Below are 22,854 nucleotides of genomic sequence, written 5' to 3'. Positions count from 1 at the left end.
TGTAAGGGTTGGGAAGATATGAATGTAGCTGGGTAGGTGGGAGAACAGAGCTTAAAGGAAAGAACTGAAAGGAGGCACCACAGATTCAGGGATGAGACCACCAAAGTCAGCCTCGTTGGCCCCAAAGTACCTGTCAGGCAACAGAATGTATAACCGAGGACAAAATAATAACCATGACTGATCCTGACACGTAGCACACACAACGAGCCAGGCATCGTTGGGAGTGTTTGACATGCATTAACTTATCTTCCCAAGGCAGTTGCTATGATGATTCCCCACGGCGCAGATGAGGAAACAGGCATAGAGAAGTTGAGTAGCCCGCCAAGATCGTGCAGATGGTAAGCAGAATGAGCTGGGATTCGAACCCAGGGAGTCTGGATCCAGAAGCCATGCTCTTAACTGCAAATACTAGATTCATCCTAACTAAATAAGTATGCTTTTCTTCATGTGTTTTTTATATACACATTGGCCCTTTCATCTGATTAGAAAGGAGAATGCTGACAGGCATCTGGCTGTCTCACCAGAAGGAGCATCTGACTTCTGCTCGGGTCGTGGTCTCAGGGTCTTACGATCAAGCCTCATGTTGGGCTCCCTGCTCAGAGGGAAGCCTGCTTGTCCCACTCTCTCTACACTTTCCCTGCTTGTGTTCTATCTGTGTCTCAAGTAAATGAATAAAATCTTCAAAAAAAATTTTTTTTAACAAGTTGGGGGTTACATTTCAGGTCTCTAAGATCTCTTTTTCTTTCTATGGGTAACCGAGGGAGCTGGGAGGAGCCCAGGGGAAGCAAGCAGGCTGGGGATGGGGCTAGGATTAGGGTAAGATCTTTTGAAATTTTTTCGTCATGTATTTTGTGAATTAATTTTGACATTTTCAATATCGTTTTAAAATGTGTATCTTGAGGGCACCTGGGTGGCTCGGTTGGTTGAGCAACGGCCTTCGGCTCACGTCATGATCCTGGACTTCCAGGATCAAGTCCCGCATCACCTTGGGGAATCTGCTTCTCCCTCTGACCTTCTCCTCTCTCATGCTCTCTCTCACTCATTCTCTCTCAAATAAATAAATAAAAATCTTTAAAAAAAAAAAAAAAAAGTGTATCTTGAGAAGCGCCTGGGTGGCTCAGGTGGTTAAGCATCCACCTTTGGCTCAGGTCATGCCCTGGGATTGAGCCCCACACTGGGTTCCCTGCTCAGCAGGGAGCCTGCTTCTCCATCTGCCCCTCCCACCACTCATGCGTTCTCTCTCTCTCTCTCTCTCAAATAAACAAATAAAAAAAATTTTTTTAATGTGTATCTTAAACAAGATGGGATTGGGAGGGAGACAAACCATAACAGACTCTTAATCTCACAAAACAAACTGAGGATTGCCAGCGGGAGGGGGTAGGGAGAGGGTGTTGGGGTTATGGACATTGGGGAAGGTATGTGCTATGGTGAGTACTGTGAAGTGTGTAAACCTGGTGATTCACAGACCTGTACTCCTGGGGCTAATAACACATTATATGTTAATAAAAAATTTTAAAAAATAAAATGAAATAAAAATAAAAATGTGTATCTTGATTACTAGGAGTTTGGGGGGCCCTTTGCCTAGCTCCAGCTCTACCAGTAGCCATGCAAGACTCTCTCAAGTTTGGAGGCCTTGTCTGGCCTTCCAACTCCAAACCTTCTTCTGCTCCCCTCCTCAAAGCAGTCATGGCAAAGAGACTTTCAGGTCAAGGAGGGCAAAGAGGTAGGGAGTAAGGTTTCTTAAGCAGGTCTGAGGGTTTGCCTATGGAACAACACTCCATTCTTGCTTTCCAGAATGTTCTTCCTCCACCTACCCCCAGCATGATATGCTTTCCTGGGTCCCTTGCTTCTCTTCTCTTTTGACTCTTTCCTCTTGCTTTTCAGGGGACATCTCATCCACACCTGGAGCTTCCACCTTTCCTTATAACGGATAACCACCAAATCGATGTGTCTGGAGCCCCAGACCTGTTATATGGTAAACTCCCATGTAAACTCACACTTCCACCTGCCTCCAGCAATCTTCCCCTCGCTGTCCTCCAGAGTCCCATACCCGATGCCTTAGCTTTCTACTGCCACTATAACAAATAGTCACAATTGTTTAATAGCTAAAAGGAAGACAAATTTATTATCCTACAGCAGTCTGGTGTGATATCCCCACAAGGCAGAAATCAAGGTGACAAGAGAGCTGTGTTCCTTTAGGGAGATTCTGGGGCCGGAGGGACCCATTTCCTTGCCTGTTCTACCTTGTAATGGCCACCCATGTTCCTTGGCTCATGAACCCTTCCTCCACCTTCAAAGCCAGCAACGTTGCATGTTTCTGACCATTCTTCCAAAGTCACATCTCCTTTTGATCAGATATGAGAACATTTCTGTTTTTAATGATCTGTATGATGACCCACAGGCCCACCCTGATAACCCAGGATAACCTCCCCACTTTAAGGTCCTCAACTTAATCACATCTGCGAAGTCCCTTTTGCCATAAGAGATAGCATGGTCACAGGCTGTAGGGATTAGGACGGGACATGTTCGGTTGGCCATTATTCTGCCTACCACACTCAGCATGTCCAAAAACTCAGTGGCCTGAGTTTAAAGGTCTGGCCTCATTGTCTACACTTCTATCTTCCTCTTCCATACCCAGCTGATGGCAAAGTCCTCCCAACTGTCCCTATAGGAATCGCCCTTCAGTCTGTGCCCCCTCATGGAAACTCATATCCCCCTGGCTTTCTTCACGTCTGTCTGTTCTGAGTTGTCTGAAGATGCCACAGTAGCTCTCCAGACTGAGTCGTGTCTCCGCCTGTCGCTTGTCTGCATAGTCCCCCAACTCCAAATCTTCCTTCCACAGTATCACTAGTTATCTTTGTCAGGCACACAGTTGACCATGTCAGCCTGCAAGTCAAAGTGCATTGAGAGCCTCCTGCATTCTATAGGGTAAAGTTCAATTTCCTACCATGATGCAGAAGGCCCTTGATCATCTGGCCCCAAACAAACTAACCAGCTTTATGTCCAACACCATGTACTGCAGTCCAGCCATACCGAGCAAGGGGAAATTCCCTAAAGACACCATTTTCTTCAGCCTTCTGTGAATTTGCCTGTGCTGTGCCTTCTGCTTAGAACATTCTACATTCTCCCTCTGCTTATAGAACTACACATCCTCAAGCACACACTCAACCCTGGGACGCCTGGGTGGCTCGATCCATTAAGCATCTGCCTTTGGCTCAGGTCATGATCCCACAGTGCTGGGCTCGAGCCCTGCATCAGGCTCCTTGCTCAGTAGGAAGCCTGCTTCTACCTCTGCCTGCTGTTCCCCCTACCTGTGCAAACTCACTCTCTATCTCTGGCAAATAAATAAATAAAATCTTAAAAAAAAATAAATAAAAAGAAAGAAAGAGACACACTCAAACAGCACCCTGTCTGTGATGCTTTCCCTGTTACTCTTACTTCTACAGTCTCTTAGAATTCCACATGTGGGACGCCTGGGTGGCTCAGTCAGTTAAGTGTCTGACTTCGGCTTAGGTCATGATATCAAGGTCCAGGGAATGCCGCGTTGGCATCTGCACTCAGAAGGGAATCTACTTGTCCTTCTCCCTCTCTCTGTCCCTCCCCCTCCTTGTGCTTGTTCTCTCTAATAAATTAAAATCTTAAAAAAAAAAAAAAATCCACATGTTGGTTAGGAGCCCGTGATTTAGAGTCAGACAGCCCTGGATTTAAATCCCCACTCTATCACGTAGCAGCTCTGATTTGGGGCAAGTTGTTTTTCTCTTCGAGTTTTGGATTCCTCATCTGCCTTCACCACAGAAGCTTCTTGTGAGGGTTAAATTAATAAATAATATGTGTGGGGTGCCTGGGGTGGCTCAGTGGATTAAAGCCTCTGCCTTCGGCTCAGGTCATGATCCCAGGGTCCTGGGATCGAGCCCCACGTCAGGCTCTCTGCTCTGTAGGGAGCCTGCTTCCTCCTCCCTCTCTCTCTTTGCCTGCCTCTCTGCCTACTTGTGATCTCTGTCTGTCAAATAAATAAATAAAATCTTTAAAAAAACAAACAAACAAATAAATAAATAATATGTGTAAAGTACCCGTGTCAGTCACAAGGTTAGTAATCAGGAAGTGGCAGCCATTATTACTCATATTTATTATATCCTCAATTATATATTTATTATCTATCTCTGTTAAAAGATTGAGCCTCTTGAGGAGATAAAAAACCATATTGAAAGGGCCATATCATATTGTTTTTTTCCCTTAGGACTTAACACAGTGTCTAGCATACTGTAGGTATTCCACAGACAGTTGTTACATGAATGGATTCATAGATGGAAGGATGGATGGATGCGTGGTTGGGTGGGTGGGTTGATGGATGGATGGATGGATGGAAGAATGGGTGGAAGGATGGATGGATGGATGGAAGGATGGATGGATGCATGGAAGGAAGAATGTCTACCAGGCGCCTGGGTGGCTCAGGTAGTTGGGCAACTGCCTTCGGCTCAGGTCATGATCCCTGGGGTCCGGGGATCGAGTCCCACATCAGGCTCCCCCTGCTTTTTGGAGAGCCTGCTTCTCCCTTTCCCTCTGCTTGCTACTCTCCCTGCTCATGCTCTCTCTTTCTCTGTCAATAAATAAATAAAATGTAAAAAAAAAAAAAAGAACATCGTCCTACAGAAATGAGCAAAACAGCATTTTGACAATTCATGGGTTTGGGGGAACTTCTAAGAAAGGTCAAGGCATTTCTTTCTCACCTTTCACCTGGCAATCTCTTGCTCCAGATACGAGCCTGTTCTTATATAAATCCATGCAAGTGACTGTCCCCTGGTGGCCATTGAAGATTCGTATACAAGCCCCACTTTTCAGATCCCAGGATCTGCAGGAATCAGGCCAAAAAAATGTTTTTGAGATTTTTTTCTGAGGGCCCAAAGGGATCATACTATATACGACCTCCCTTAAACCAACAGTCTGTTGGAAGGCAGCAAAGTTTCATGGTCAAGCTCAGAGTCAGAGACCTAGATTTGAATCCCAGTTGCAGCAGCCATTAGGCATAACTTTGGGAAAGCTACTTAACTTCTACGTAGGCTTCATTTCCTCACTGGTAGATTAGAAATGATAACAATGATAGTTACACCTCATAGCAGTTTTAGCAAAGAATTAAATACACAAATGCAATGATTGTCAACCAGGAGTGATTACCACCACTAGGGTACATTTGACAATGCCTGGAGACATTCTTGGTTGTCTCCACTGGGGAGAGACATGCTATGGATATCTAGTGTGTAGAGTCCCAGGATACTGCTGAGCAACCTCTCAATGCACAGGACAGCCTTCACATGAAGTACTTTACAGCCCCAAATTGAGAAACCCTCCATTAATTCATGTAACATTGGAACAGTGATCAACATGTCAAAAATGCTTAATAAATGTTGGTTGGTATTAGGTGGAAGTTTCTAGAATTACCCCCAGGTTTAAAATCCATGGCACTGATTCAACAGAAGAGCTGATCTTCAAACAAGAACAATAGAACTATTGGGGATGCCCGGGTGGCTCAAAGGGTTAAGTCTCTGCCTTCAGCTCAGGTCATGATCCCAGGGTAGTGGGATCAAGCCCTGTATCGGGCTCTCTGCTCAGCAGGGAGCCTGCTCCCCACTCTCTCTCTGACTACCCCTCTGCCTGCTTGTGATCTCTCTCTGTCAAATAAATAAATAAGATCTTAAAAAAATAAAAAAGAACAATAGAACCATTTACTTCAATCACTTAGATCCAAAATATTTTATGTGTATTTCTGAGACATATCTAAGAAATACATGGAAGCATGTATGAGTCACATCATTTTTTAATAAGCAAAATTGCCCGAGGTCTCTCAGCTGTCTCTGATACAGACTTCTACATTAGCCAGTTTGCGTTTGCAGGGCAAAGAGTGATACTAAGATAGTGGGTTCTGGAGCCAGGGGGCCCCAGGTACCATCCCAGGTCCATCACTTATGAGCTGTAGGATCTTGGATAAGTTAGTGAACCACTCTGTATCCCAGTTTCCTCATATGTAAATTGAGGATAAGAATGGTAGTTACCTCATAGAATTCTTATGAGACTTGGCACACAATAAACAATTAATAAATGCTTCTTTTGTTTTTCTTTGAATGTGCTACCCTTTCCCTTCTAACATTCCCAAAGGTCCTGTGGCCTTAGTGGTTTGTCAGAGTCTGCTATGCGCCCACAGTGCATTTAAATATATCCCAGTGGCCTGAAGAAAAGCAGGTTTTGAATTTCTGTTCTAGCAACACAGCCAACCATATGTTCAGGTTGTTTTTCTTTAGTTAGGCAGAAAAGATATCTGACAAACATTTTTAGGAAAATAGGAATAGGAAGTCCTGGCTGGCTCAGTCAGAAGACCATGTGACTCCTGATCTCAGGGTCATGAGTTCAAACCCCACATTGGGTGTAGAGATTACTTAAATAATAAATAAACTTAAAAAAAAATAAAAAGAGGAACACCTGAGTGGCTCAGTCAGTTAGGCATCTGCCTTTGGCTCAGGTCATGATCGCAGGGTCCTGGGATAGAGCCCTGCGTCAGGCTCCCTGCTAAGCAGGAAGTCTGCTTCTTCCTCTGCTGCTCCCCCTGCTTGTACTCTGTCTCTCTATATATGTCTCAAATAAATAAAATCTTTAAAATAAAAAAAGAAAATAAAATTTAAAAAGTAGGAATAGAAGGAACTTAATGATTTCACAAACTTATTTTTAAAAAGTTATAACAGCAAGAATTATACTTAGTAAAACAAAAAAAACTATAGATGTACTCCCTTCAAAAAGGATAACAAGATGTCTGCTCTTACTGCTTCTACTTAACTGGAAGGCCAACGTAAAGTTAGAAAGAAAGAAAAAGAAAAATGTAGTATAAAAGTATGGGTAAAGAAGATAATTATTATCATTATTCCTGACTGGAAGACCATCTACATAGCACATATACTTTTTGTTAGTTTTTGTTTATTTATTTGACAGAGAGAGAGAAATCACAAATAGGCAGAGAGGCAGGAAGAGGGGGGTGCAGGCTCCCCACCAAGCAGAGAACCCAATGCGGGGCTCGATCACAGGACCCTGAGATCATGATCTGAGCCGAAGGCAGAGGCTTAACCCACTGAGCCACCCAGGCGCCCCAGCACATATACTTTTAAAACCAATGAGAGGTTAACAAGGTTGCTAGATACAAGAACAATCTATAGTAATCAACACCATTTCTCTATACCAGCAATAATCAATATGAAAATATAAACAAAAATAAGATACTGGGCACCTGGGTGACTCAGTCAGTTAAGCAGCTGCTTTTGGCTCAGGTCATGATCCCAGGGACCTGGGATCGAGTCCCATATTGGACCTTCCTGCTCAGCAGACATCTGCCTTCTCCCTCTGCCTTCTCCCTCTGCCTCCCTTCCCCTGCCCCGCTCTCTCTTTCTCTCTCTCTCTCTCTCTCTCTCTCAAATAAATAAATAAAATCTTTAAAACTAAAAGAATTTTAAATTTTAAAAAAATTTTTGAGAAAAGATACTTCGGGAGAATGTCTTTTGGACTTCCCCAAAGGGAGGCGTTTCTTAAACATGTCAAGTCCACAAAGTCAACTACCTTAAAGTTAAGGATTTCTGTTCATCAAAAGTCACCACGGTGACAAGAGGAGTCTTAAATTGGAAGGAGGAATATGCAACACAAAAAACAACTAGTATCCAAAATATATAAAGAACTCCAACAAATCAGGAAGAATAAATAAATTAACAGAAGAATAGGCCAAATGACAACAAAAACTGAACAGGAATTTCATAGAAGAAAAAGCACAAATGGCTCTAAAACATATTGTGATGGTTAATTTTATGGGTCAGCTTGAAGGCTGTTTTAGGTCAAGATCAAGGTTTAAACCAATGGATGTCGAGTAAAGCACATGGCCCTTCATAATGTAGATAGGCCTCAACCAATCAACTGAAGGCTTAAACAGAACAAAAAGACCAACCTCCCCCCATGCACTCCCAACAAGAGGGAATGCTCCCTCAAACCAGCTGCAGACTTATCTCCACCCCCAATTCTCCTAGGTCTCCCGGCTGCAGGCCCACACTGTGAGCCAATTCATTATAAAGAGATAATCAATCTCTTTATATCTTTTTATGCACACACACATCTCCCTGGTTCTCTTTCTCTGGAAAGCTTAATACGCACATGTGAAAATATGCCCAACCTCATTAGTAATCAAAGAAGTGAAAAGAGGTAGCAGCAGATTGGCAGTTAATGTTGTCAGTATTGAGCATCAAATAGTAAATATTGGTAGGGGTCTACCCCTGATGATGAGAGTAGAACCTAATATAACTGTTTAAGAAAACAATTTAGTACTCCTACCTAGAGATTTCATGACAAAGAATAATCCTTAAGAAGAACTCATGCACTGTGATAAACAAGACTGCATCATACCTTTGAAAGGTGCTGAGAGTAGATCTTAATGGTCTTATCACAAGAAAAAAAATTTTGTAACTATGAGTCGTGATGGATATAAGTAAACTTACTGTGGTAATCATTTTCCAATATATACAAATATCAAATCATTATGTCATATACCTAAAACTAATATGTTGTATGTCAATTATATTCAGTAAAAAAATAAAAAAATTTTTTTACTAATTTTTTAAGTAATCTCTACACCCAACATGGGGCTCAAACTCACAACCCCAAGATCAAGAATCTCATGTTCTACCACTGAGCTACCAGATGCCTCTGAAAAAAATTTTTTAAAAACTCAGGTACATAGGGCCACCTGGGGGGCTCAGTCATTATGCCTTCAGCTCAGGCCATGATCCCAGGGTCCTTGGATCGAGTCCCACGTCAGGCTCCCCGATCAGAGGGAAGCCTGCTTCTCCCTCTCCCACTCCCCCTGCTTGTGTTCTCTCTCTCACTGTGTCTCTCTCTGTCAAATAAATAAATAAAATTTGAAAAAAAGGAACAAACTCATGCACATAGATGTCAGGGGACACATCCAAGAACACCTGTAGCAGCAGATGTTTATTCTTTGAAAGAATAAAAAAATGGAAACAATGCAAATATCCATTGACAGAAGATGAAATAATTTATAATATATTCATCCAACAAAAGACAGTGTCTCAATGAAAATAAATTACTGCTACCTACATCTTATGGATAAATCTCAAAATCATGGTTCAGTACAAGAATCCAGGATAAGTAAAAATTTTTTTTAAAGATTTTATTTATTTGACAGACAGAGATCATGAGTAGGCTGAGAGGCAGGCAGAGAGAGAGGAGGAAGCAGGCTCCCTGCTGAGCAGAGAGCCTGATGTGGGGCTCGATCCCAGGACCCCAAGACCATGACCTGAGCTGAAGGCAGAGGCTTTAACCCACTGAGCCACCCAGGCGCCCTATAAGTGAATTTTTTAATGCAATTCCATTTACATAAGTTTAAAAATAGGCAAAAGTAATCAATATTTTTGGAGATCTATAAATAGTTAGCAAAATTATAAAGAAATACAAGGGAATAATTAGTATAAAATTTAGGGTAACATTACCTCTGGTTGGAAGGAAGAAAGCAAGGTAAGACACACAGTGAGATTTGGGGAATGGTAATGATCTATTTCTTGGCCTGAGTATAGTACATGGATGTTTACTACATTGTCAAAAAACATATGTATATATACATTTTTAAACACCATTTTTCTTCTATATCATATGTGATATCCACAGAAAAACACCTTTTCCTAAGGCATCTATAAAAGAACTATAAATTGTGCCATCATCTAAGAGCACTAAAAAAGGTACTTTCCAAGGAGTGCCTGGGTGGCTCAGTCTGTTAAGTGTCTGCCTTTGGCTCAGGTCATGATCTCAGGGTCCTAGGATCAAGTACCACATCGGGCTCCATGCTCGGTGGGGAGTCTGCTCCTCTCTCTCTCCCTCTCTCTCTCTGCTCCTCCCCCGCTCATTCTCTCTCTTGCTCTCTCTCAAATAAGTAAATAAAATCTTCAAAAATTAAAAATAATATACCTTCCAATTCAAAGCCCTCAACCAGAAAATAGACCTGATAATGGCTATAAATGAATCTCATTCGAAGTTTAAACAATATATAAATTATTGGTTTCTACCTTGCCAAATAAAGAAAAATATGTTACAGGTTATCCATATCATTTAGGAGAGCATTACTTAGGATAACTTTTCAATAAATACTAAGAGGAAAAAGTATGCAGGCTTCTTCCACAAGCTGACTTTAGGCCTTGGGTGGGATGGACCACAACTCCTTTGGACCACTCACCTGATACTCAGGTCATAACTCCCGCTCAGTAGAAAGTTCTCCTCCTCACACAAGAAGAGGGTGCGGACACTCCCAGCATGGCCTCGGAACTCAGTGGGTAACTCCTTTACTTGTATGACATCTAGAAGCTGGATTTTCCGGTTGGATGACACTGCGACCAGATCTCCCCCAGAATAGTGGATGACTCTGTTTCGGTCCCACCTGAGTTGCCGGGGGCAGAAAAAGATGGTCCATGAAAGAAAAGTTAGTGTCCTTCCAGAACTCCCTTCGTCTGATGACTGTCCCCTGCAGGGGTGGTATAATGGAAAGCAGAAGGCACACTCCTGGTGGACCCCGACCTCATACCATATCAAGTCACTTTAGGTGAAAACCTAAAGACAACAGGAAAACTATTAAAAAAGAATATACTAATATATGATAAATCATCAAGAGAGGATATTCTGCTGAATATGCATCATTTCCCAAACTTGTCTGACCACAGAAATCTTTTTTTATGGAAAACATTAGAGGAACACAGCTTGGAAGCCTGATGCCAACTGCATATCCCACTGTTTCTTTCTTTTTTTCCTCTCTCTTAATGAATACCCAATGAGTGTATGTCAGGTTCAAAGTACTGTGCTAAGAGCTACCATAGGAAATACAGAGATGAATCAAGATACGGATCTTGCCTTCAACGAGCCTGCAGTCTAGTAAAACAGGGTAAGTTAATTTTCCAGTCATAAGATTATTAGCAAATAGATAAAATATGAGCAAGACGACCAAATCATTTATTGTCCAAAACGAGACTTTTTCACTGTGAAAGGGGACACGATTATTAGTAACACCAGGACCATAGAGTAAAGGGGGATTTTTTTCAGCAAACATGGATGGAGTCATGTCTGAATACGAAAAGTAATTCTTGATATCTTTGTCCTCATTCCCCTTGTTACATCTAGAGTTCAGTCACCATCATCTCTTCCAAAGGGCACTTATCACCAGGCCATCTATAAAAACCCAACTTTGCCTTTCCACTATCTGCTGTGTCTTCCCCTTACTGACTGCTCAAGATGTAATCTGTAAGTAACATTCACAGTCAAAAATAAAATAGAGAGAGGCAGCCTCCACAAAACCTTATGAATAAAGAGTGAAATCCGAGGCCTAAACTATGGCAGAAAGTTGATTCCTGGGGCACCTGGGTGGCTCAGTGAATTAAGCAGCTGCCTTTGGCTCAGGTCATGATCCCAGGGTCCTGGGATCGGGACCCACATCAGGTTCTCTCTTCAACGGGAAGCCTGCTTCTCCCTCTCCCACTCCCCCTGCTTGTGTTCCCTCTCTAGCTGTGTCTCTCTCTGTCAAATAAATAAAATCATTTAAAAAAAAACTTATAGATATACATGCAAAGAAAATTCTAGAATATACAGAAGTATACATGAATATTAATAAAATGAATATTAATTTGTGTACTAATATACATGAAGATTATAGGAGGTCTTTGCCTTTCTCTATACATTTTATGGTATTTAGTGGATTTCTTCTTTGTACTAAGCATATATCACTTCTAAAATTGAAATAAAACCATACAAATATTTCCAAAAAAAGCAATGTTTTCATGCATGTGACTTGTGTGAAAGTTGGTCAGTAACCCGAAATTACAACAGGAAAGTGTCCTCTGGCCACGGGGAGAATGGTGCAAACATCCAGCCCTATTCTCCGAAGGGGATCTCATGTTCCTGCAGGACTTGAGCTTGAGGGGAGGAAGGATTGCCTTTCCAAGTGAACAGGGTCATGGAAATCCTATAGACGCCAGTGTGAGTAATTCAAGGGTCCCCGAAGACCTGGGTTCTGGCCCTGGTACCTACGTGTCTGAGAGGATACGGATATTATAAGTCCCACAGAAGATATTTCTCTCCTCCATTAGGACCTGCTGAGTTTCCTGGTTCTGGTATGCGGCCCACAGGTTGTAGTCATTCTAACAACGGAACACAAAGTCAAATCACAGCGGCAACTTTACCCCCCGCCCCAAACATGCACCCCCGAGGGCGCCCCCAGCAAGGACATAAGGTCCCAAGGATTCTTTTGCTTCAGGCTGTGGCTGCCACTGTGTGTGGGGAGGGAAGGACCCCGGAGCAGACCCCAAAGTAATCCAGGGAGAACCAAGGGTCCTGATTTGTCTTCCTTCTCTTTGTATTTTCTGTGTGTTCTGATTCCATGAATTGCTGATCGCTCAACTTTTCCCAAAAAAATGGGCTCACAAAGAGCAATGCTCACAAAATAAAGTGACAGGTGCCCTCTGGCCAGATCTTTTGCAGAAGTTGAGGTTCCATGGGCCTATTGCATTGACCTGAGGGTACAGAGCGTGCTGGTGGGAACTCAAACTGTATGTGAAGTCACAACTACACCCACTATGCATTTGGGCCTCAAAGTCTGCCCATAGAGGCAAGCTTGGTTCCTCCTTACAGCTGCCTCACGGAGGACACCATTGGCCCCACGAATTATTCTCATCATTTTGCAGGTGAGATATATAGCTGAGCCTCGGGAAGAAGAAACCAATTTTATCAAGTCTCAACAGGGGTGTTTTCCTTCCTTTTCTAAGACTTCCTTCCTTCCTTCCTTCCTTCTTTCCATCTTTCTTACCTTCCTTCCTTCTTCTTTTCTTCCTCCCTTCCTTCCTTCTTCCCCCCATCCCTCCCTCTCTCCATGGGACACTTTCTGAGCCACTGTGGCATGCCAGGTAGGCCAAATTCTGCTAGAGATGACTCAACCAGACTCTCGCTTATCACTCCTCTTTCCAGCCATACTCTTCCCCCTCAAATAGCAGGAAATGCCAACCATGCAAGCAGGAAACCAAAACACAGAGTGCCTTTACCATGAAAGCAAAGAAGACCACAGCAGCACATTTGGACCTGGGAGCCCTCCTGGGAACATCTCTTCAAGGCTTCCTACATGGCCTTCTTCTCCGTGCCTGTAGACTTTTCCTTGGGATGCCTGCGTTTCTGGACTCAACCTCCTCCTTGATCTCTAACCCAGTAGTGACGTCCACCTTAGAAGCCTTGCCCCTGAATCTCTCAACCTGCCTCCCCTCGAATGTCCAAGCATCTCTGATATCCTGCCTTGAATTCATCAAGTCTTCCTTGGCTTCTCACAGCCTGGGCTGGAGTAACTTGGCTCTTGGTCATTGGCCAAGTTTTGAGAGCCCAGAAGCTCCATGGTGGAGTCAATCAGGAAAAAGACCTGATTCAAATCCCAGCTCTGCCACTGAGCAGCTAGGAGACCTTTGGCGATTTTTGGAACCTCTCAGCCTCCACTTCCACGTCCAGAAACTGGAAGCGATGATATCCACCCAATCTACAGCAAAGATCAAGTGAATTATGTGTACAAAGCCCTTGGCACTATGTCGGGCACACCACTCAAACTCATTCCCCATGGCAGTCACCAGCCCTGAGAAGCACTCTCCTAAACTTTCCCTAGCAGACCCCTTAGCTTCCTCGTCTGGGTCTTCCATGTTTCTCGTCTGTTGTCCACAGTGCTTCACCTGTTTCTCTCTCTTTCCTAAAATTACAACATTTCTAAAATATCAAACACTGCCTGGGTCTTCCTTTCCAGTCAGGCAGTTACTAGCCATGTCACCCAGAGCAGGGTGTTAGCTCTGTTATACTTAGAGCACCGAGCTCAGGAAGAACGGGTCTGCGTCCTATTGTATCTCTGTCATTCTGTCAAGGAGACCAGAAACTCTCAGCACCTCAGTCTTTCCATCGGTCACACGAGTGAATGGGCCGATTCAAAGATATAAAATTCAGGTCTTGGGGCACCTGGGTGGCTCAGAGGGTTAAAGCCTCTGCCTTTGGCTCAGGTCATGATCCCAGGGTCCTGGGATCGAGCCTGGCATCGGGCTCTCTGCTCAGCAGGGAGCCTACTTCCTCCTCTCGCTCTGTCTGCCTCTCTGCCTACTAGTGATCTCTGTCAAATAAATAAATCAATAAATCATTTTTTAAAAAATAAATAAATAAATAAAATTCATGTCAAATGAAATTCACAGATGTGTTTTCTTTGGCTCCCATAGTTTTGGGGTTTTTTTAATGCTTTTAATTGGCTGCCCGCATTTAAGGAAAATGAGAGATGTCACAAGGTAATTCAGATTTCTGACTTTTCTTGAAAGCTCAGATGGATGGGGAGGCTGAGGTCCAGTCTCTATGGCCGTACCTCGTGGGAGCTGTGTAGCACCTGGCCCCTTCGGATGGAGAGGGAAGTCTCCAGCTCCTGATGGTTCTGACACACCCACTCGCACCCCCAACCGCCCTCATTCCTGTGACCTGCCCGGCTTCTGTGGACAGAAGAACTGGATGGTCACTCTGGTCCTTTCTATCCCTCGAATTCTAACTCATATACACAGTTGCCTTCGAGAAGCTACAGTCTGGATACCCCTTACTGAATATTCTTTTGAGGCCCGTGGGACAGATTTGAAAATAGAAGACCCTTGAGCAGAGAGGAGACAGCAAGAATCTGATGGTTTCAGGAATGACCACCAGGCCTGGATAAACTGTAGAGAGAGCTCAGAGCCTTTCTTCTGTCCTTCACTGTTGCCCAAGATTTGGTATGGGGGAGTCTACGGTTAAGTAACTGCGCCCCTTCATTCTAGAATAAACCTGGAAGTGAGAGGGGAGAAAGCATAATCCATTCTGGACCCTGGACATTCTAGACCCATCCTGGCCCTTCCATTCCCGAGCCACAGACCCTCACAGCCTCTGGATGCGTGTGGCCTGACGGGTGTTAAGGAAAATCCCAACCATCCCTGACATCCACTCGTTTAACAGATGAGGGATTTCAGGCTGAAGGAGAGGAAGTCACTTGCTTAAGGACACACAGCACCGAACTCTGGTCTCCCTTAGGGAATGTCGCCTCCTAGGCCCTAAATCCATGTGCTATATCCTATATCCTATATCCTCCCGCTTCCTCTACCCTCATATAACGACTGAGTCTGGACTGCAGCCTGGCTAAGAACAGGACGCCACGGTGACCTGCCCCAGATGCCACTGCTACTCACCTTTGTTCTGAGTTTCAATTTCTGATTTTTCACACGTATGCACTTCCCGTTATCGGTTATTTTAGGAACTGGGATAAAAAGCTTGTTGGCATAGTTAGGATCGATTCCCTTTGTGTAGGATCCCTGAGGGAAAAAACAAACAGAAAATGGTTATTACTCTTGGCCCTTACTCCCCAAGAGAAGGGGGGAAACTCGTCCTTGGCAAGGTCTGAATGGCGGGTAAACTCTGGCAAAAGAAGGCCCAGGTCTGGCCCATGAGGCTGGTAGTGTGCGCGGACTGGTATAAGGTGGACAAAACACATGGAGGGACCCCAGGAGGACATGGCCAGAGTCCTCCACTTCCCAGAGGGTGGTCTGCCTCACAAGGCCGGCCTCTTCATGTCTTCTTTTATCTATCTGTGCTGGGAAACACTCAAGCTACCAGCAACCCATGACATAGGGCAAGGCCAGAAACAGAAGTAAAAATGCCAGAGGTGGACACTATTCCAGGAGAAGAGCATCTTGACCCAAGAATATACTTTGTGGGCTTTGAAACATCTGGGTACCACGTGAGGCTGCTCCGGGAACACACTCACGGTCCTCTCATTGCCAAAGCCACAGTAAAGCTCTCTGGTGAAAACAATCCCCCACTCTGTGAGGTTTCAGGAAGGCTCTGCCTTATCTCCTCCTGAGAGGTTTCCATATATGTCCTCCCTCCTGGATGCGCTGACCATGGGGTGATTAATGGGGAGAACAGACACAAAGGAAGTCACTACTGAACCCTACAAAGCAACAAACACGGGGCAGGAGGCCAACTGAAGATCTAGGGAAGAGACCGGAAAGGCCCCCAGGCAGGCCAACCTCAATGCGGAAAGGAAGCGGGTCTCCAGATCGACCCCTCCCCCTCCAGACAGGAAGTACCTGCAAGAAGGTGATATGGCTCTGAATGAAAGGATGCATCGACAATTCCATCTTGACCTGCTGGACCAGCATGGCCCAGTGCTGGCTCACGGAGGCACACCTGTTCAGGCTGTTTTTATCCAGCATACCTGAAAAAAAAAAAAAAAAAACATGGACCTGGGAACCTCCCAGCCAGCCCGTGAGGCACCACGGTGTTTGGAGAAATCCCCCAGTACAGCCCAGCATACTTAGAATATATTTGGAGAGGTGAACGGGCAGGGAACGGATGAAGTCCCGGTATTTGCTGACCCCGGACGACAGGTCTTTGACGACATCCAAGTCAACCAACAGATTGGAGGGTGTGTATTCGGCCTTCGACAGGCCTGCTTTTCCGGAAAACAGGCTATTCATCTCTAAAATGCACTGGATGGAACTCTTCCATTGTCCATCTAGAGGAAAGTGAGAGAAAGGTGCGGGATGAGGCTGATTCTGCAATAACTCCAGGCCAAGAGAAGCCCTCCAGAAACCCTCTCCCCAGAAATAGAGCTCATCAGAATCCACCCTTTTAGACCCCTGGATTTTTATCGTTTCTTCTGCCAGAGTGGAAATAATGACCTCCCCAACGAAATGCACGAGGACTTTTTTAGCCTTCCCAGCTCAGGTAGGATACCTATAGCAGCAAAGCCTGCCCCACTCAGGTGAAATGGCCTTGTGCCTGGAATTTCCTTAGAATATCGCAAGGGGAAAAAATATATAAACAATTTTGTAAAGGGACAAATGAATGACATGAAGGGGCCAAGTATTGATAATTATCGAAACTGAGTGATGGTTATGTGCGTGGTGATTACGCTCTCTTATCTGTTTATGAAATCTGGAAGTTTCCAGATGAAAAGTGCCTGAGAATTGATGCTTTGTGTTTCTTATAATGAGGTCACATAGAGCTCTCGCCTCACACAAACCAGCTCAGGAAATCGTTGAGGCTATGCCCTACTTCCCCACTGCTTTTGCTTCCTCCTCAAGACTGAATCCAGTGCAGCAAAAGATAGGCACCAGTGGGCTGGCCTCTACAGGTGTCCCCTATGCCAAAAAGGGAGGGGCCAGACAAGGGATTGTGGCCCCGGGGCAGAGGGAGAACCCAAAGGAAACCCTCTTATAGTTCCCTTTCTGAGCTTTATTTTCAGGCATCTCTCAGAGGCACCAAGATGGAGAAGTGAAAACATGGGCTTTAATAAGGTTATAATGACCACCTTCAATTCTCGCTTCTCCCCTACTGGATGTGGGATTCGATTATGTAATAAGGATCGGTGAGGCCAACATACCACTGATGCCAAATGAATGTTCATCTCCAAAACCTGCCACCCCCAGACGCTACTGCCCTGTGCCCACCGCCCCAAACCCATCGGGACTTCCCGATCTCCCGTCTATTAGCTTTCTTGCTACAAGCTGACTTACCAGTATTAGATGCTTCGCCCCTCCTGTTTTCAAGCGAATTTTCTTTTCCTGAAGCTCTGGACAAAGGGAAGGATGCAGTCTTGGTGCTGGCTGCCCAGAAAACATCCGAGGTCTCATACGGCACGTTGTAGTCTTTCTCGGGAAAGAAAAGAACACATCACTAGTGTCTTGGTTGGGGCCTGAAATGCCAACGGCCAAGACAAGGTGGCTTTTGAAGTGGGGTTGTGGAGGAAAGGACATGAGGCAAACAGTTTTTTGTTTGTTTGTTTGTTCTTTAAAGATTTTATTTCTTTATTTATTTGATGAGAGAGATCACAAGTAGGCAAAAAGGCAGGCAGAGAGAGTGAGAGGGAAGCAGGCTCCCTGCTGAGCAGAGAGCCGGACTCGGGACTCAATCCCAGGACCCTGAGATCATGACCTGAGCCAAAGGCATCGGCTTAACCCACTGAGCCACCCAAGCACCCCAAGACGGTTTTATTTCTACTTGCCTCTCTTCAGTCTACACAAAACGGACCGGGCCAGTTATGTCTGGTTTTTTGGGAGGAGGGAAGCGGGAAGGGGGGCCTCCAAGTTTCCATATAAAATTTGCAGAAAGGGGTGCCTGAGTGGCTCAGTCAGTTAAGCTTCTGCCTTTGGCTCAGGTCATGATCCCAGCATCTTGGGATGGAAACACCATTAGGCTCCTTGCTAAGCAGGGAGCCTGCTTATCCCTCTGCCTGCGGCTCCCTGCTGTGTGCTCTCTCTCTCTCTCTGACAAATAAATAAAATCCTTAAATAACTAAATAAATAAAATAAAAAGCCTTCCCAGTGATTCTGATGCAAGCTGAAGTTTGAGAACTCCTCTTCAAGGTTGGATTTTATGCACAAGCAAGGAATATGGTGCAATGAAAGGGGAAAAGCCCTAAACTTGGTCCCCTTGACCCAGGTTCTGTGCAGGGCAAACTGAAAGGCAAACCAATTCAGAAGCCTCCCCTTTACGTCCCTCTCTAACCCTGTCTAGTCCCTAACGCACTGCAGGAACCACACCAGCAAAAAGCAGTAGTGGCACAGGCCAGCCACATCTGGGTCTAACTCCATTTTAAATGCCTCACAGTGGGGCCCCTGGGTGCTCAGTGGGTTTAGCATCTGCCTTCAGCTCAGGTCATGATCCCAGGATCCTGGGACCAAATCCTAGCATGGCATGGGGCTCCCTGCTTAGCGGGGAGCCTACTTTTCCATCTCCCGCTCCCCCTGCTTGTGCTCCCTCTCTCTCTTTTTCTCTCTCTCTCTCATAAATAAATAAAATCTTGAAGAAAAAGCTTTAAAATAAGACAAAAAATGCAAAATTAAATGCCTGACAGTTACAAGTTCTGCACTTCCTTCTGAGTGTGTATTCTATACTTTTCTAGAAGGAAGTCGCAGTCTGCAATTTCTCCTTCGGTAAACAGGGCTGCAGGTCAGGACAAGGACCTCTGTCGTGTATTCTGGAAGATCCCCGTCTCCCTAAGCTGGTCCACACCCCTGGTTCCTTGACAGGTTCCCCAAGTCCGGCTTCCCAGACCCCCTGGGGCCTCATTTACCCGCGACGTTGTTCCACTGTCTCAGAGACAGGACCCTGATGACATTGGCAGCGGTCAGCAGCAGCTTGAGGTCACACATCTGCAGGAGAAAGAGCGTGTAATTCGCCTTGGTCCGGTGGGTGCTTCTCGCAAACCAGGACAAGATCTCCCGCATCTTCTGCTCCACGGTTTTATCCAACATCTGGTTCAAGGAAGACCTGACGATCTTCCCCTCCTTCCTGCTGAGGTTGATCCGGGACCGGCTGTAGATGAAATCCTTCCCCTGCGTGGTCTGAAGGATATTCTGAAAATAGTGCAGCAAGTAGAGGCTACCCAGCTGCTCCAGGATGCTCACCAGAAACTTTCTCCGGGGCACCTCTCCTATCCTCCGGAACCACTGTTTGGTCGAGAAGATATTCCAAGCCAAGACACATGTTTCGCATTCTTGACACACGGGGACAGAACTGTCTCCCTTCTCACAACGGAAATACGGGGCATTCCTGAGCCTTGGGTCCAGGTTTTCCATGATTCTGAGATGACCAGCTCATTTTATCCTTGCCCGTTGTCAACCCCACCAAACATCAGAGGTACAGGAGAGGCGGACAGATATCCTAATTGAGCCTTTTCTATTATAAACATTTCCCAGAGGAAAGGTAAAGCCCTGCGTTGGATGGAAAGCTGCTCTCTCCCAGAAACTGCCGGTAGAAGTCTGGCTTTTTGTACTGACTTCCTAGGAAACATGGCTTTTACCGTAAATCTCCTAAACCGGGCACTGCTTAGTAGGTGGAGGCAGTTGCTGTATATTCTGAAAGAGCTGGTCATCCCATTTCTAGAACCACAAGAATAGCGTCAGTCCCATTGAAGTCATACATGGAACCCTCTTAAAGGAAAAGATATATATATATATCATATATCGTGAAGCCTGGCATTGAGCTTCGACTGTTACTAATGACTTGTAAATATTCATGATGTACTTCTTACGTTAATAGCTGTTTGGCTATAAGGTGGCTAGCCCAATGATCCTGAATATGTCTCTACTCATTTTTTTTAAGATTTTATTTATTTATTTGACAGAAATCACAAGTAGGCAGAGAGGCAGGCAGAGAGAGAGAAGGAAGCAGGCTCCCCGCCGAGCAGAGAGCCCGATGCGATGCGGGGCTCGATCCCAGGACCCTGAGACCATGACCTGAGCTGAAGGCAGAGGCTTTAACCCACTGAGCCATCCAGGCGCCCCTGTCTCTACTCATTTTCTAAAGTCATCGTTGAACTGAAAACAGAAATGTTTTCATTTACCTTACTACGAAGGTAAGTCGTTTCACTGGTTCAGAATGCTAATGAGAAACCCCTGCAGGGAAGCCCTCCCTCAGGGAAAAAATTTCACTCAGCCTCAATTACATGCTCCTCTGGGAGGCAGCACCCTGACTGAATTCAAGGGAGGGGGGCGTCACCCCTTGGGGTGCATTACATTGAATACAACCCAAGGAAGTGTTTGAAAGCAAAGAATTACTTTGATTACTTGGTGCACGTAAGGAGACAGATCACTCTCAAAGCACCGTCTCTCTTGGGGTTAGAACAGGAAGCTTTTATTCAGTGTAATAGGGGGTGAGAGCAAGGAGCTTGCATATTCATTAAGGAATTTACATGCTCTATTACTTGGGCATTTCTGTTCTATAGCTCAGACCTAGACCGCCCACAGGCTAGTATATACATTATGTTCAAAAGGTGGCAGAAAATTCCGCCTCTAGGTGGAGATCTTAGTACTATAACCAGATAAAGGTAAGTTCAGGACCAGGTTAAAGGGTGGGGACGGAATTGGTACACAGCTCTAAGCTTGCTCAAACTGGCTCCAGGAGGCGCTAGCCAGTGAAATATCTAGCCAGGGGCTATCAGGTGAGACCCCCAGCTGGGCAGCTCTCAAAACAGCACCTTCCTTCCTGGCTCTCCTGCATTTCCCATCTTCCGTCTGTTTCTAGCTTTCAGCCCTCTGATTCTGAGTACCTCCCCCATTGCATCCCAGCCAACAGTACAGCCAAGTGGAAAACAGTGAGGAGTCTGGGGCAGGACTCCTGGACCCCAGCCCAGCTGCTTACTAGCTCTGTGTGCACAAGCGTATTACTTAATGCCCAATGTGTCAGTTTGCTTATTTATAAAACAAAGACGATAGTTTTGACTTGGGGTGGGAGGTTGAGGATTAAATGAGATACTATATGCAAAGCACTTAAAAGATGGCCTGTTACCTATTCAGCCCTCCAGAAGTGCTAACAATTGTCCTGTTGTCATCATGGGTGTCATTGGGATCATTGTTCTGGGCAGCCAGGTAATCAATGCCCCCTCCAATCTCTACACAATCTCCAATCTCCATGTGCATACATTGAGATGCATTTTAAAAATGACCCTAGGCAGGCATTGGCTCAGTCAGTCATGCATCTAACTCTTGATCTCAGCTCAGGTCTTGACCTTGGGGTTGTGAGTTCAAGCCCCATGCTGGGCTTCACTCTGCATGGAGACGACTTAAAAAGAAAAAAAAAAAAAAAAAGAAGAAGAAGGGGGCACCTGGGTGGCTCAGTGGTTAAGCTGCTGCCTTCGGCTCAGGATGATCTCAGGGTCCTGGGATCGAGTCCCACATCGGGCTCTCTGCTCCGCAGGGAGCCTGCTTCCTTCTCTCTCTCTCTCTGCCTGCCTCTCTGCCTACGTGTGATTTCTCTCTGTCAAATAAATAAATAAAATCTTTAAAAAAAAAAAAAAAAGAAGAAGAAGAAGAAGGACATGAAACGTGGTATACCTATTTCATGAGGTCTTTACCATTTGCCGCGGCTATGATCCATTCAGGAGTGATGACTTGGGTCATTACAGGTAGCCCTCAGAGTGCACATGGTCCCACAGGTTTCCAAACAGAAGGCTTCTGCAGTCACTTGTGACCCAGAAAGAGATCAGGGGCTCAGTGGGCTTTTCAATCATTTTGAACAACAAAATCCTATTTGCAAATCGTCTTCTTCTGTAAAAGCTCAATGTGGAACATAGACAAAATGATTTATATTAGAATAAATCTATGTTGTAAGTTAAAAGTTCACTTGCTAGCAAGGCATGTAGGGAGAACAACTTGGCTATTTTGATGAAGACAAAACTTGGGAACCTGAAGTTAAAGATGACAGACATGCGGGACGCCTGGGTGGCTCAGTCGGTTAAGTGTCCGACTCTTGGTTTTGGCTCTGATGACCGTTGGGGCTCCGGGAGTGCAGGAGGAACAATAGAAATGACCTCTGAGTCCGCTGTCTTCCAGCCGCCTCCCCCTCCTTTCCTTCACCCTTGACTCTCCCGCCAAAAGGATGTATGCCCATGTCACATCTCCATGGGTAACCCAATACCTATGCAGGAAACAGATAAAAGACACACACACACACACACACACACACACCCGCCAACTCCCTCCCAGTGCGACTTCCCCCACTCTGCTTTCCAGAGTGACCCAACCTTGCCCGAGGGTGCCCACCTCCTCCCAGCGCAACCTTCCTGGCTCCCCTTTTCTCCTGAGCTCTGAAACTTCACCTGAGAATGCCATTAATAAATCTTGCCTTGCACCCACTTCGCCTGGTGTCGTGTTTATCTCACCTATAAAACCTTACCATGACGATCTCAGGGTCATGAGATCAAGCTCTGTGTGGGAGCCTGCTTAAGATTCTCTCTCCCTGGGGTGCCTGGGT

At 45.2% G+C, this 22,854-nt stretch overlaps 1 protein-coding gene across 3 annotated transcripts in view; it reads right to left on the bottom strand.

Annotated features, from left to right (window-relative positions):
- The window catches only part of FBXW10B (F-box and WD repeat domain containing 10B), a 33,685-nt gene extending 13,818 nt beyond the window's left edge, over positions 1-19,867 (bottom strand). For 2 of the 3 annotated variants that reach the window (XM_059381136.1, XM_059381138.1), the window contains exons 1-8: positions 19,175-19,867; positions 17,616-17,747; positions 16,412-16,612; positions 16,185-16,312; positions 15,285-15,407; positions 12,103-12,212; positions 10,265-10,465; positions 4,728-4,849 (exon numbers count right to left, since the gene is read on the bottom strand). In XM_059381136.1, coding sequence (XP_059237119.1) covers positions 4,728-4,849; positions 10,265-10,465; positions 12,103-12,212; positions 15,285-15,407; positions 16,185-16,312; positions 16,412-16,612; positions 17,616-17,747; positions 19,175-19,679 — 1,522 coding nt within the window. In that variant the 5' untranslated portion in view covers positions 19,680-19,867. Of the gene's footprint in view, positions 1-4,727; positions 4,850-10,264; positions 10,466-12,102; positions 12,213-15,284; positions 15,408-16,184; positions 16,613-17,615; positions 17,748-19,174 lie in introns of all 3 variants that reach the window. The other variant, XM_059381137.1, reaches the window with a different exon arrangement.
- Between the last annotated feature and the right edge of the window lie 2,987 nt (positions 19,868-22,854).

The sequence above is a fragment of the Mustela nigripes genome, chromosome 16 (genome assembly GCF_022355385.1).
Source record: "Mustela nigripes isolate SB6536 chromosome 16, MUSNIG.SB6536, whole genome shotgun sequence".
NCBI lineage: Eukaryota > Metazoa > Chordata > Mammalia > Carnivora > Mustelidae > Mustela > Mustela nigripes.
Note: the sequence above shows the minus strand (reverse complement) of the source record. Positions and strands in the feature narration are given on the sequence as shown.